The 12,110-nt window shown below is 50.1% G+C and overlaps 1 protein-coding gene across 1 annotated transcript in view; it reads right to left on the bottom strand.

Moving 5' to 3' along the window:
* The window catches only part of LOC137920437 (dystrophin, isoforms A/C/F/G/H-like), a 508,054-nt gene that overhangs the window by 477,412 nt on the left and 18,532 nt on the right, over nucleotides 1-12,110 (bottom strand). The window contains 10 exon segments of the mRNA XM_068763802.1: nucleotides 6,631-7,060; nucleotides 8,436-8,565; nucleotides 8,644-8,795; nucleotides 8,879-8,990; nucleotides 9,140-9,312; nucleotides 9,597-9,752; nucleotides 10,345-10,548; nucleotides 10,637-10,930; nucleotides 11,208-11,423; nucleotides 11,849-12,094. Of these exon segments, the coding sequence (XP_068619903.1) occupies nucleotides 6,631-7,060; nucleotides 8,436-8,565; nucleotides 8,644-8,795; nucleotides 8,879-8,990; nucleotides 9,140-9,312; nucleotides 9,597-9,752; nucleotides 10,345-10,548; nucleotides 10,637-10,930; nucleotides 11,208-11,423; nucleotides 11,849-12,094 (2,113 nt within the window).

The following is a 12,110-nucleotide window of genomic DNA, read 5'->3' as shown; positions in this document are numbered from 1 at the left end:
TTTTTATTCCTTTTTTAGATACAATTTATAAGCACCAACACACTTACAGTGCATTGTACATACGTCATATGGTACGTTCAACCCGAAGTTTGAAAAATAAAAAGTAGGTTTTTTTCGTATGGCAATACCCTAGTTTCATAATTAACTTGTAGTCCCCGTAATAAACCAAACAATTTTGTCACCCCACTAATGCTTTCGGCTATGGACTTCGAAACGTAAAAAACCGATCCTGCAGCCGGTGTTGCCAGTTGTTAGCGACAAAAATGGTAAATTGTCATTACTGCACCGCAAGACGCAGCCCGGTATAGTCAATAATTTAAAATTATGTTTCCTTCAACTTTCCATGTTTTAGATATAAACCTTTGTTTCGTATGGCAAAACAAAATTTTCTGTAGCATCGTATACTACTTGTAAACGCCGACAATTTCTTAGTTCTTAATATACTCGTAAAACAACGGCAACAACCCGAAAGTTGCATTATAAAAAGTATAGACATTTTCGTATGGCAATACCCACCTTTCGTATTTTCTTGCAATAACTGTTCTAAATGAAGCAACTTTGTCATACAAGTTCATCCCCCACCTATATTTTCGTCTGTAGAGATCATTATGTAAAAACTCGTAAAAAAACCCAGAGGCCGGTGTTGCCAGTCAATAGCGACGAAAATGGTTAAATGTCATTGCTACGACATCGTTACATTATCCGGTTCAGTCGCCCAATAAAAAATGTTTGCTGCTTCTACTTTTCATATTTTGGAATAAAAAGTTCAAAATTAATGTATCTATGGAAGAAAATTAACTACAAACAGCAACACTACTTCACACGCCTCATAATAGTCACGTATTAAGCAACTCGCTCTGAATTCGATAACGCCGAGAGATTTCACTTCACACAAGTCAATTTTTTAAAAGTTCCACTGGAATCACTTCGAGGACCCGAATCCTTTTTGACAAAAAATCCTTTACATTTGTCAAAATTTAGGACTCTTCAAAGATGAAAAATTCATTTTGAAATTCCGTTCATAACTCTACCCAATGCGATCCCGCAGTCACTATCTAAATCGACTACCTTTAAACTCGAATATCTCGGCAGTCATCTTGTTTTTCTCCTTTTTTACAAAATTGACCGTATTAGTTATCTACTAATTAGACGAAAACGATACAAAGGAAAAAGCAAAAAAAGTGAAGCGCGGCCGCCACCTTGCATTTGTCATATTATTGTGGATTACACTAAAGAGTATGAAAAAAAATGCCTCATACATTGCGAATCTCTATCTCCCGCCTTCCTGGAGCGACACTTGAGTGAAACTCCCGATTGAAAAAAAATCGTGTGGCCAGTGTTGCCAGTATACGGCGACGAAAATGGTGAAATGTCAATACTACGAAAAACCCTGGTGTGATTACTTGATAAAAAATGTTACTCCTTTTTTGAATGAATGGTAAAAAACTTAAAAAAAAACTCCAATCCTCCTTGCAATCACTTCCTCAGTTGCTATAAAATCCGTCGTCGCGATTTTGAGATATTCGAATTCGAAAAATATAATTTTTCGTAAGTTTTACTTGGGGCCTTGACAGAGTGATTTTGGAAGGCCAAAAAAATCCATTCGGATCTAAAATTGGAGATATTTTCCAAAAGGAAAAGAAAATATTTCACAAATCTGATCCCACGCGACCGCTGTAACCCGGCTGCCATTTTGTTTTCTCAGTTCACCATACTTTGATCGTAAAGAACATCACACGATTAAAAAATTTAAAAATTCCCTGGAGAAAAGACAGCACCCGTGGTGCGTCCGCTATCTTAGATTTCGCAAATGCCAGATTTTTCGGTTCGACGTTATGGGAACGTGTGGGCTGTTGGTACAGCCTAAAAGCTTAATAGGTGTGAGATGGCGCAGAGTGTAAACCTTGGAAAATTGAGTTTTGGCATATAGTCTGGTAAATTTTGAATAGTGAATTTCGTCTAAGTTCATGTCGACATGGTTGTTGCGAACGAATTGTATTAATTGTTCGCGCATTAGTTTACAAAACGCAATGGCCAATGCTCTGGATTTGTCTCAGCAGCCAATCCTGCCAATCGCAATAGCGGCCCGTTTATTTTTTCCATTCGCACTCAGTCTTTTCATTTAATTTCGCGGATGGTATGTATTTGTACAGACAAATACATGCCATCCGCGAAATTATATATACATACTCGTATATTCGAAGGCACGAAGCATTTTTACGTTCGAATCCTCAGTCGCGGATAATTTATTTGCAAACTTTACACTTCGTCTTAAGTCTAAACTCTGTGCTAGTTTGAAAAGGAACCTGAGAGGGTTACGGCTTTAGGAACCGAGTTAGGTTTAATCGTAAGCCACGCGTTCACCGGTGCGACTTACCGTTGCCTCTGTGCGAGGCCACGAAAATACCGAGTGTTCTGGGGCCAGGGGCCTCCTGGGCCGGGGCGCTCTTGCAAAGGAAGACAGTGCTGGATGGAGCTTAGATGCCTTTGGGTAGCCTCGATAGTTGCTATGAGGCCCTGTTTTTATGGCCTATCGTACACCTTATCATATTGAGGTCAGAGCCTTTTTAATTTAATTTTGTTTTCTTATCACTCTTGTGTTCCTTACTTCTCATTTTCTTCTTCCATTACCATTTATTTGTACACAACATTCACACCTCGCCTCTCTTCCTTCGCCACACTCTTTGGAATATCACAGTACAGCTTCAATTTTCTTTTTTTTATTTTAGCATTCTTACACATTTGCCGCATTATTTCGATATTTTGTTTATTCTATTAAAAAAAATGTTATCTTGTCCTTATTCTTACCTAACCGACGCTGCGTTTTCACTTGTTATATATATATATATATATATATATATATATATATATATATATATATGGCGACACTTTTTTGTCTCCTATAAGGGAGGCTATAGTTCCATTATTGAGCCTCTTTCCTAACTCTACGTGCACCACGGTTTGGTTCACCGCAGAGTTGCACCTGTGGTGCACCGGTGTCAGTTGCACGGGGAACTCTCTTTGTGCTTAAAACTGTGCAGGTGCTCAGAGAATCCCTCGTGCCCCGTGACGTTTGGGTCAAACATGCGTCCTGCTCCCAGTGAGCGATAGACAGACCCGACGTCCGCGAATAATTTCCTTGTTGTCGAAGCCGTCTCGCCTTCCACGTTACTCTTATTCCACTCGGCAAGCGTCTCACGCCTTAACTGTTGCTAATACGGGGCACTTGTATTCAGCTCATCTATCACATCAAAACAAAGCGCCGACCCGTTGGTCGCGCACTTTGTTTTGATGTGACCCTTGTTTTGGGGAGCTTCTCGACGCGCCTGCTTCGTACGAGGCGGCGACATTACAAATCCGGGTAAGATGAGTTTTTTAATTTTTATTCTGCATACTCTATCGACCTTCACATTCTTATAACACTTCACATGATCTATCATTCTTCGCTCGCAGATCTTTTTTTCGTCTCCTTTCTTCATCTACATTCCTAGATCGCAGTTATTTTTTAATTATCAAAATATTTTAATCACAGACTATATTTGTTTCATTTATATACAATAATACATTTCTTTTTTTATTTTACAATTTGGCCCTATAATACTACTTTTTCTAAAAACCATACTCTTTATACTTTGTCCCTGTTTAAATTAAAGTATATATTATTTTATTTTCTTGACTTTTGCAAGTAATCCTTTCTTCTATTTCCGGGTCTGGTTTTTTATTGTTTTTTTCGTGGCCCCCGCTATTGAGCGCCTCTAGTACCCCTATCTGTTGGCGGGAAAGGGACTTTTTATTGTCTTTTAATATTTTTCCTTTTCTTTTATTCAATATCTTTCTTTCATCACCTCATTCTTCAATTTTACATTATTTGCGTCCGATCGCTCCACGCGCTGAGCTTGTAGTGTTAATAACGATCTTTACAAAGAATATTCGGCTCATAGAGTTCAAATGTAGGTCCGAACCGAGACTCTAATTTCTCATAGACGCACCACTCGCTCGATCATAAAGGTTTGCTAAGTGAACATTACTTTAGAATTGCAATGCTCGATGTCCGAACATCTGCCGCGAGGTGCTTTTATGTTTACCGAGATGCCAGTACCTACAACAGGTTGCATAGCCTGTCACATTAAAAAAAAACCCTCTCTCTGGTACACATACAAATACGAATATGTGTAAAGACGCACTCATGCAACGGTATCGTCTCAGACCACCTTTTCCGCAGCTTGTTTGTAATACAGGCGGTCTAGGCCTAACATCGTCCACTCCTAAAAATTTACCTTCAAACTAAATTATGCCTCAAGGATCTGCCGGCGCCGTGCCCGCAAACTCCATTTCTTCCACAAAAAAAAGTTATAGTGAACTGAAGATAATGACGCCCACATTTGTACAAAAGCATCCATGAAATAGCTCGTCGTTAATTAATTGAACGTAGTCTTCTCCGTTAGATTGCCGCGACGCATTCAACGCACGCGAGAGTAGGCCCTCAAAGAAACCGCGCGCCGGGGGCAGAGGGGCGGCGGGTCGTCGCGAGTTCGCGCGCACCCGGCGACGGCCGCGGGCGTGCCTGGCCACTCCGCCGGCACGCACAAAGCCCGCTGTCGGCAGAAAAAAATTAGCCGGCGCGCGGCGGAGCACTCGCGCGGTGAGGCACGGGCCCTCTGTGCGGCGGCCTCGAGAGCCCTCAAAGCTCCTCACGGCCCTCCGTCTGGCTGGCAGGCGCCGGTTGCCGAGAGCCGGCTATTTTAAAAGAAACCAGTTTCGTTTAAAATTTTCTTTCCGTTTAGTTAAGTTTTGAAAGCCGCCGCGCTATAACTAAACTTGACAATTTTATTTGCTTGTATTGTTAAGATGACACCGCAGAGTCGGGCGTTTTTTCGAACGAATTGCAGTCAAAAGCTCATTTGGTCTTGCTAAGGATTAAAAATATGAAAATTGTTTGACTCTCATTGCGATCGGACAAACAACGGTAGCGCAGCGTGTGCGCCGTCATGCGATAGCGTGGCCGTCACGGATCCAATCACAACCCGGAGACGTTAGCCATTACATTTTCTTGTAAGTGACGACGTATCAAGCTACCAACACGCAGGTACGTCGCCCAAGTGGCCGCCGCAGCGCAGCTGGGGTGTGGGTGGGGAAGGGGCGACAACGGCGCGGCTATCAGGCCCACGTTTAATTAAACGGACTTGATTTACAGCTCGCTGCACCGCTATGCCGACATTCGCAGACAGGCCACGCGCACCGTCCCGCGTGTGCGACACTGGGCGGCGCGGCCAACGGGCTTTCTTTGCTCGTTGCGGTAATTTCATAATTCAAGCATCAAACTCGCCTGCCTATTCAAGGAAACAACTCAACGACAAGTCTGCAGTCGCTTCTGTGCGCGCGGGTATCGGTGTTCGACGCTGTACATCGCAAACATTAGGCCGAGTACGCGTCGAGCACAGTGATGACGTTAAGTACGTCTGTTCCTTCGGCTCTCCAATAAGAACCGACGCACGCGCTACGTGACCTGCCGTCGCCGGGGCCGTCACCAGGGCCGTCGCCGGGGCCGCCGCCACTAAAACGTTGAAAAAATTACAAACTACTACGTACCTGAAACAAAAACGAAATTCATTTTTAATATTATTGTAAACGACAGAAAAACCAACATTCCAGTCATTAAGCAGCCGGCAAGCAAGCGGTGCGAGTTATTTAAAAATATGATTAACACTTCCAACACAACTTATTTGTATTATACATTGACCCGGGCGGGGGGCGTGGCCGCGCCACAGACTCTCGATAAAGTCCATTCGCGTTAAATGGAGTAGTGACGGTACTTATTTACACAGGAGCGGCACGGCGCCACTGCCCGTTGAGGTCTTGTTAGTTACTAGCGCAATGTTCAGTAGGTCTGTGCCGCTGAACACGAGCAGCGCGCGCACCGGGCACGGGGACGGCGCTGCAGGTACTACAACAGCAGAGCAGGCGACGCACAGTAACCGGGAACTGCGTGATGTGTTTGCAATTCCCATAACCATGCCAAGTGAGAGATCATGCATTGTCCCACAAAACAGAGTTAAATCTAAAACAAGCAAAATAAGCGTGACACCCAGCAGAACAAAACCGATCGTGGCCGGTCTTAAAGCGATGGACAGCGTGCACGCGCGCCTCCGCCGCGGACGTCACGCAGACGTCACGCAGACGGACACGCGGCTGCTGTGGAAGAATTCAAAGATGGCGTTAAGCGGGAGGTCACTTGGGTTTATTCTTAATTTGTACCAAATTGTGGAAATGATCCAAAAGGGAAAAGATATAATTAAATTAATCAATAAAAACCGAAAACAATGGTTTGATGTTCGCCTCCTTGAAAAATGCGGTTAGTAGGAGAGCATTTTGCTTGCAACATGGAAACAAAGCTCAAGCCACAACAGGGAGTTGGATGCGACCTTGGATAAGCTTCTGCACTCGCAAACATGTTAGTGTTTACCAGTTTACCAGAGAGAATTAAATGCGTGTCTATCGTACAGACCGATGTTAAGAAAATTACAAGCAAAAAAATTAGTGATCCGACAATTAGACTCGTTCCCAGTCCAAGAAGCAAAGCCAAAGCGAGTCGCGTGCGTCAGTTGTCTGCGCAGCGCGCTCCGCACTCACCGCTGACCGGGCTGCTGACCGGGCTGGTGGCCGGGCTGCCCGCTGAGCTGCGGTGCTCCGCGGCATCCCGCAGGATGCGGCGCCACTGGTCGCGCAGGCGCTGCACGCGCTCGCGCACGTCTCCCGCTACGCTCTGCTGCGCGCCGGCGCACTCGCGCTCCAAGTTCTTGAAGTTTTCCAGCACCTCCGTCACCTCCGTCTCATGCTCCGACACGTCTTCCGGCGTGGCGCGGCGCGCGTGCAACGTGGCGGCCCACTGCAGCGCGGCGTCCAGTCGCGCCGTGAGTCGCGCCAGCGCGCCCAGCCGGCCCGCCACGTACGCGCGGTGCTCGGCCAACTGCCGCCTCGCGTGCTGCAGCTCTCCAGCCAGCTGCGCCTCCTGCTGCCCGTCGGCAGCGCGCGTCGCTTCCGCCAGCTCCTCCTCGCGCGCCTGCCGCAGCACAGCTTCACTTTACCGCTAGTCGAGTCTTCGAGCTCTCACAACTCATCAAACACAATTATCGCCGAGTGACAAAAAACACAACACAAAACAAAACAAAAATATTATACTATTTCAAACTGCAATGGTTCGCTCTCGTTTGCAAAGCGGTAGCTTTCTTCTTTACTTCTCATCTTGATCGCCGTCAAAGGGACAATGCTTGCTGTATAAATAACCTATAACGTTATTTTCAATGCACTACAAACAGAAAAACATTAAGATTTCATTAATGCACACGGATAGTCTGCCCCGAGTTCGGCGAGACGATTGCACCGGCATTAGGCACACACGAGCGCGGCGACCGAAATATTTTGACGCGCTCAGAAATAGCGACGCACGCGCAGTCGCAGACGCCGCCGGACGTTTCCTTACAATAACCAAATGACGGCGCTCGCTCGAGCCGCGCTGCAGCCTGACACAGTCGCATTCGATCGGTAAGCTAATCGCGTTGCTGGCGACATCCCATGTCGGGGCCAGCTCACTCTTGCGTCGCACCTTATAATGAACTATCGAGTTTCCGCCTCGCATTTCTATAACAAAATGTGTAATGTCTCAAGCGACGCTCTTGAGGAAGCCCTTGAACTTAGTTGTTATAAAGAGCACTATCACTACGAGCTCTCAGCATTTGGACGCCTCGAAACTACTAGGCTTTATTTTAGGATATCTCAGACAAAAATAAATTGCAGAATCCAACGCTCCTGCCTTTCGCGTCAGCAGTGCGGCACCAATTAACATGGAACTAAGAAATAAGTCGTCGAAGTCAGCGAGCACCGACGCCGTCGGCACTGGAACACTTCCACTGTGCGGATATGGACAGCGCGGTTCGTTGCCAAATTAATTATGCGGTGCACGCAGCTGGTGCCCGCAGCTGGTGCCCGCCCTGCGATCAACTTTCTTTGTGACAACGCCGACAAGTCAACCTGCGACGGATGTGTTTTACTGCTTTTGAATAGTTTTACTTTGCCGTTTCTATTTTTTATTTATCACATGAAACTGACAGCCGACTGCGAGTAAGTATTGGTCCGCTGGCCGCCGCGCCGCGACGCATTTGTACGCGCCGCCGCGCCGCGTCTCCGCGTCAACGTGACTCAGTCACCGGACAGAAATAGACGCAGCGCGGCGCCGACGCCGGGACGCGCCCTGCAACCGGGTACCGACCGGCACGCGTCCGGCACGCGAGCGGCACGCGACCGGCACGCACGGGCGGTGATCTACGCTCCGCCACAAATATTAAACGAAAAACATTGCATTGATTCGTCGCAAATAACACTATTCTTTAACCCATCGTCAATTACATTTGTAGGGCACGAGGTCGCGGTGCATATACCTTGACGAGGCTGAGGCGGATGGAGAGGCTGGTGTGGTCGGAAGGGTTAGCGCTGGTGGTGAGCAGCAGGTCGTGCACGCGCTGCAGCCGCTCTCGCGCCGCCTCGCACTCCGCCCCGCCCGGCTCGGTCCTGTAAATTGGCGGTCAGTACACGTTCTCGCCTACTGCGCTGCTTCCTGCGGGTACTGCGGGTACTGCGGGTACTCACCTGTCGTCCTGCTGCTTCAGCGCCTGCTGCACGCGGTGCTCGAGCGCGTCGAGCTGCGCGCGCACGTCCTGCGCCAAGCGGCCGCTGCACGCCGCAACCACGCCCCGGCCAAGCGCGCGCGCCTGACTTGCGTGCCGCTGCGCCGCTGACACCTGCGCACAGGCACACGCTCACAACTCCGCGACTGTACGCTATTCACAGCAAATGTGATTAGGGAGGGGGCAGCGGGCGGCACCTGCGCCTTCAGCTCCTGCGGCGTCGCTGCCTCGTCCGCGCGGTCCAGCAGCTGGCCGGCCGTCTCCAGCGCCGCGTACAGCGCCGTCCATGTGGCCTGGCAGCTCGTCCACCTGTACGCACACCGCCTTCAACGTTCAGTTCGGAAAGATGCCACCACTCGCGAGCGGAGCATTCCATATAAGCTCCGAACACAATTTAAAGTTCATATTTCAATTTTAAAAATAAGAGAAAGCATGTAATGTGTGTCGCGGTGGCGTACCGATCGAGGCGTTCGCGATACGCGCGTCGCAGCGCCGCCCACTCGTCGCGCAGCGCGCGCGCTCCTCCCAGCTGACCGTGCGCGAGCTCGGGCACGCGCCGGCACGCCCACTGCCACTCCTGCTCTACCTCCTCCACGCGCGGCTGCAGCTCCGACATCGACCTTTTAATTTCCTGTGACAATCCAACAATTATCATCGCACACAAAGTCAAGCATTCGTCGCCAACTCCCCGCCGCCACTCCGACCCGAAACGGCGAGACGAGGCATCGGACACCTTGTCCTGTCTGGCTTTTAACAAGATTTTAAATTGTCTCCTGCTTGGATGCATAGGGTTCGAACTTCTATCGTCCACTTGGAAAACGACCCCAGTGACGGTTTTAATGGGAAGGAATGTTAGGAAACGTGATTTTTTAAGTATATGTAGACCCCTCCCCCCTCCCGGAATAAAAAAGGCACCTCGAGCGCGTCCTCTTGCAGCGGGAAGTCGTCATAGTCGCGACCGTCGAGCGGCGCGGCGCGCAGCCCGCCGCTGCCGGCCAGCGCGCGCACCGCCCCGCGCGCCTCCTCCGCGCGCCTCTCCAGCTCCCGCAGCCGCAGCTCTGTGCCCGTTGCCTGCGGGGATTTTTTTTTTTAATATGTCGATCGGGCGGCGACCGGCGCTTGGAAGTGAAGCCTTCGATAAACCCTAGGAATACCAATGGATACAGTACATCAGCCCAGGGCAGAAGCTTGTTTATGGCAAGTCTTACATCAACCGTTTCTGACAGCAGCACTCTTCAAGGTGAGTGCTCCGTGCACAATCGCACTACCTGGAGAGTCCAAGCAGGTGATGGTATTGTAAGGCTCTCACTTCCCGTACGCAACGTACGTAACAATACACTAACAATTCATTTCTCGCGCGGGACGCCAGGTGAACTGGCTCCCTAACTATCCGGATATAGCGCCAGAGTTGTTGGCACACTAACTTCTCGATTCCCATCATGGAATCTAGCCTGTTGAACATGTCTGTTTGGAGTTACCACATAGCCACTACTAATCCGGCACCAACGACCAGTACGTACTGCTCGCGCAAAACGTACTGGTCTTTGCCCGCGCACTAGTTTCCGTTATAATCTAGTCTAAACAATTGGACACGTTATTCCGGCTGCCAATCGACGGGGGTCGAATGTCTCCCCAGCCGGAACGCTAGGGGCAGCAGAGGTACCTCGGCGACGGAGTCTTCCGGCAACGCGGCGTCGGGCAGCGCTGCACCGTGCAGCTGCAGCAGGCGCTCGGCGGCGCCGGCCAACTCTGCCGCCGCGCGCTCGGGAAAGGAGACGCGCTGCGCGCGCAACTCGGTGCACAGCGCGCGCAGCTCGGCGCACAGCGCACGCACGCGGCTCGCCTCGTCGCGCTCCATACGCGGCGCCTACACACAGCGCCCGCTTAGTACGGCGGCCCCGACGCCACTCGAAATAACTCGGTTGCTGTTATTTTCGAAATACAACCGAAGTCACCTCTACGTCGTCCGTCGCTAGCCGCGCCTCGAACTCGGTCACCCACTGCTGCAGCCGCTCCATGCGCGCGTTCAGCTCCTTGATATCGTCCTCGGCCCTGACGGCGGCGCTGCGCCGCGCGTCCACCTCGGCCATGACACCGGCCCACTGCGCGCGCAACCCGTCCTGCAGCCGCGCGCGCAAGAACTCCGCCAGCTGCGGGTTGTCCCGGTGCTTGGCGTACACCAGGCTGTCGCCGCGCGAGATGAGCGCCGCCGCGTCCGGCGCCACGCCTGCCACTTGGTTCTTCAGAATCTGTCCGATCGATATTAACAAAAATAACTCAAAATTTTCCTTATGTATTGAAAAGTAAGTTCAAAGCTGATTCACAGTAAAAGGCGTGTACTGTGAATCATTCCTAAACTTGTTACGCAAGATGAACATTTGTAAAGGATTTTGTGAAGGTTGTAGTTGAAGCCAATTTACTGCGCTATTGAGTACTTGCTGGTAAAATGTAATGTAATAAAGAGTGCGCGCCGGAGAGGTGCGGATGGGGGCGGGGCGAGAGGGGCGCGCGGCGCGGCGGCCGTACCTCGCGGCGCTTGGCGGGGTCGCGCTCGCTGTGCACAGCGCGCACGGTGAGCAGCACGACGTGCAGGCGGCGCGACATGCGGGCGGCGGCGCGTGCGAACTGCCGCAACGACGGATCGCGCGCGCACGCCGCCGGGAAGCGCGCGCACACCTCGTGCTCCGGAGACTCCGCCTCCTCGTCGCTCGCTTCGGCACCCGGCGATCCCGCGCGCGGCTCCTGCGCCGTCCAAGTACATTTGGTGCACCAAACTACTCGATTCCACAAGCTTTCAATTACAAAAGTAAGACGTTGAAAACGCAACCTAACGTACGATTTTCTAAAAGCGAACACCACGAACAATAAAAAATAAAGAAGCGCTCTGTTACTTAATAACAAAACATTATAAATAGAACTACCTATGTTACTCCTGATTGTGCTTGTGAGAAATGAATTTTGAACAATTCGAGATTCGTAGTTGCACAAACAGAGACAGACGCTGTTCCTGGGTTCGCTCCGGTCGCAGCACACGCGCCGCGGAGCGTGCCGCATGCGAAGGATCGGATGGTGCAACAACATTCCGGAACAGATCTCGCGATAGCAATAGAAACGAAAGAGGTCTCGGTATCCGCGCGTTTGAAGGCTTGTTTCTGAACATTACTCACAATCTCGTATTCCTCAGTCTTCTGGTACTTTTCGTTTGATACGTTCATGGATCTATCTCTGCTGTTCGGAGTGAAGGCCTTGCTGTTTAAAACCGGACTAGCGGGCAGCGACGAGCGGTCGGCGTGCGCGGCGGGCTTGCGCGCCACGCCCACCACCTGCGCCTGGCGGCCCTCGTCCTGCTTGATCGGCGTAGACGTGGACAGTGGCTCCTTGTCCTCGAACTCGGACGTCGAGCTCACGCGAGCCTGCAATAAAGATTCG

The sequence above is a fragment of the Battus philenor genome, unplaced genomic scaffold (genome assembly GCF_028537555.1).
Source record: "Battus philenor isolate CCGP_79_NKW_IND1 unplaced genomic scaffold, ilBatPhil1.0.hap1 SCAF_18, whole genome shotgun sequence".
Taxonomy (NCBI): domain Eukaryota; kingdom Metazoa; phylum Arthropoda; class Insecta; order Lepidoptera; family Papilionidae; genus Battus; species Battus philenor.
This window is presented reverse-complemented; position numbering and strand designations above follow the sequence as displayed.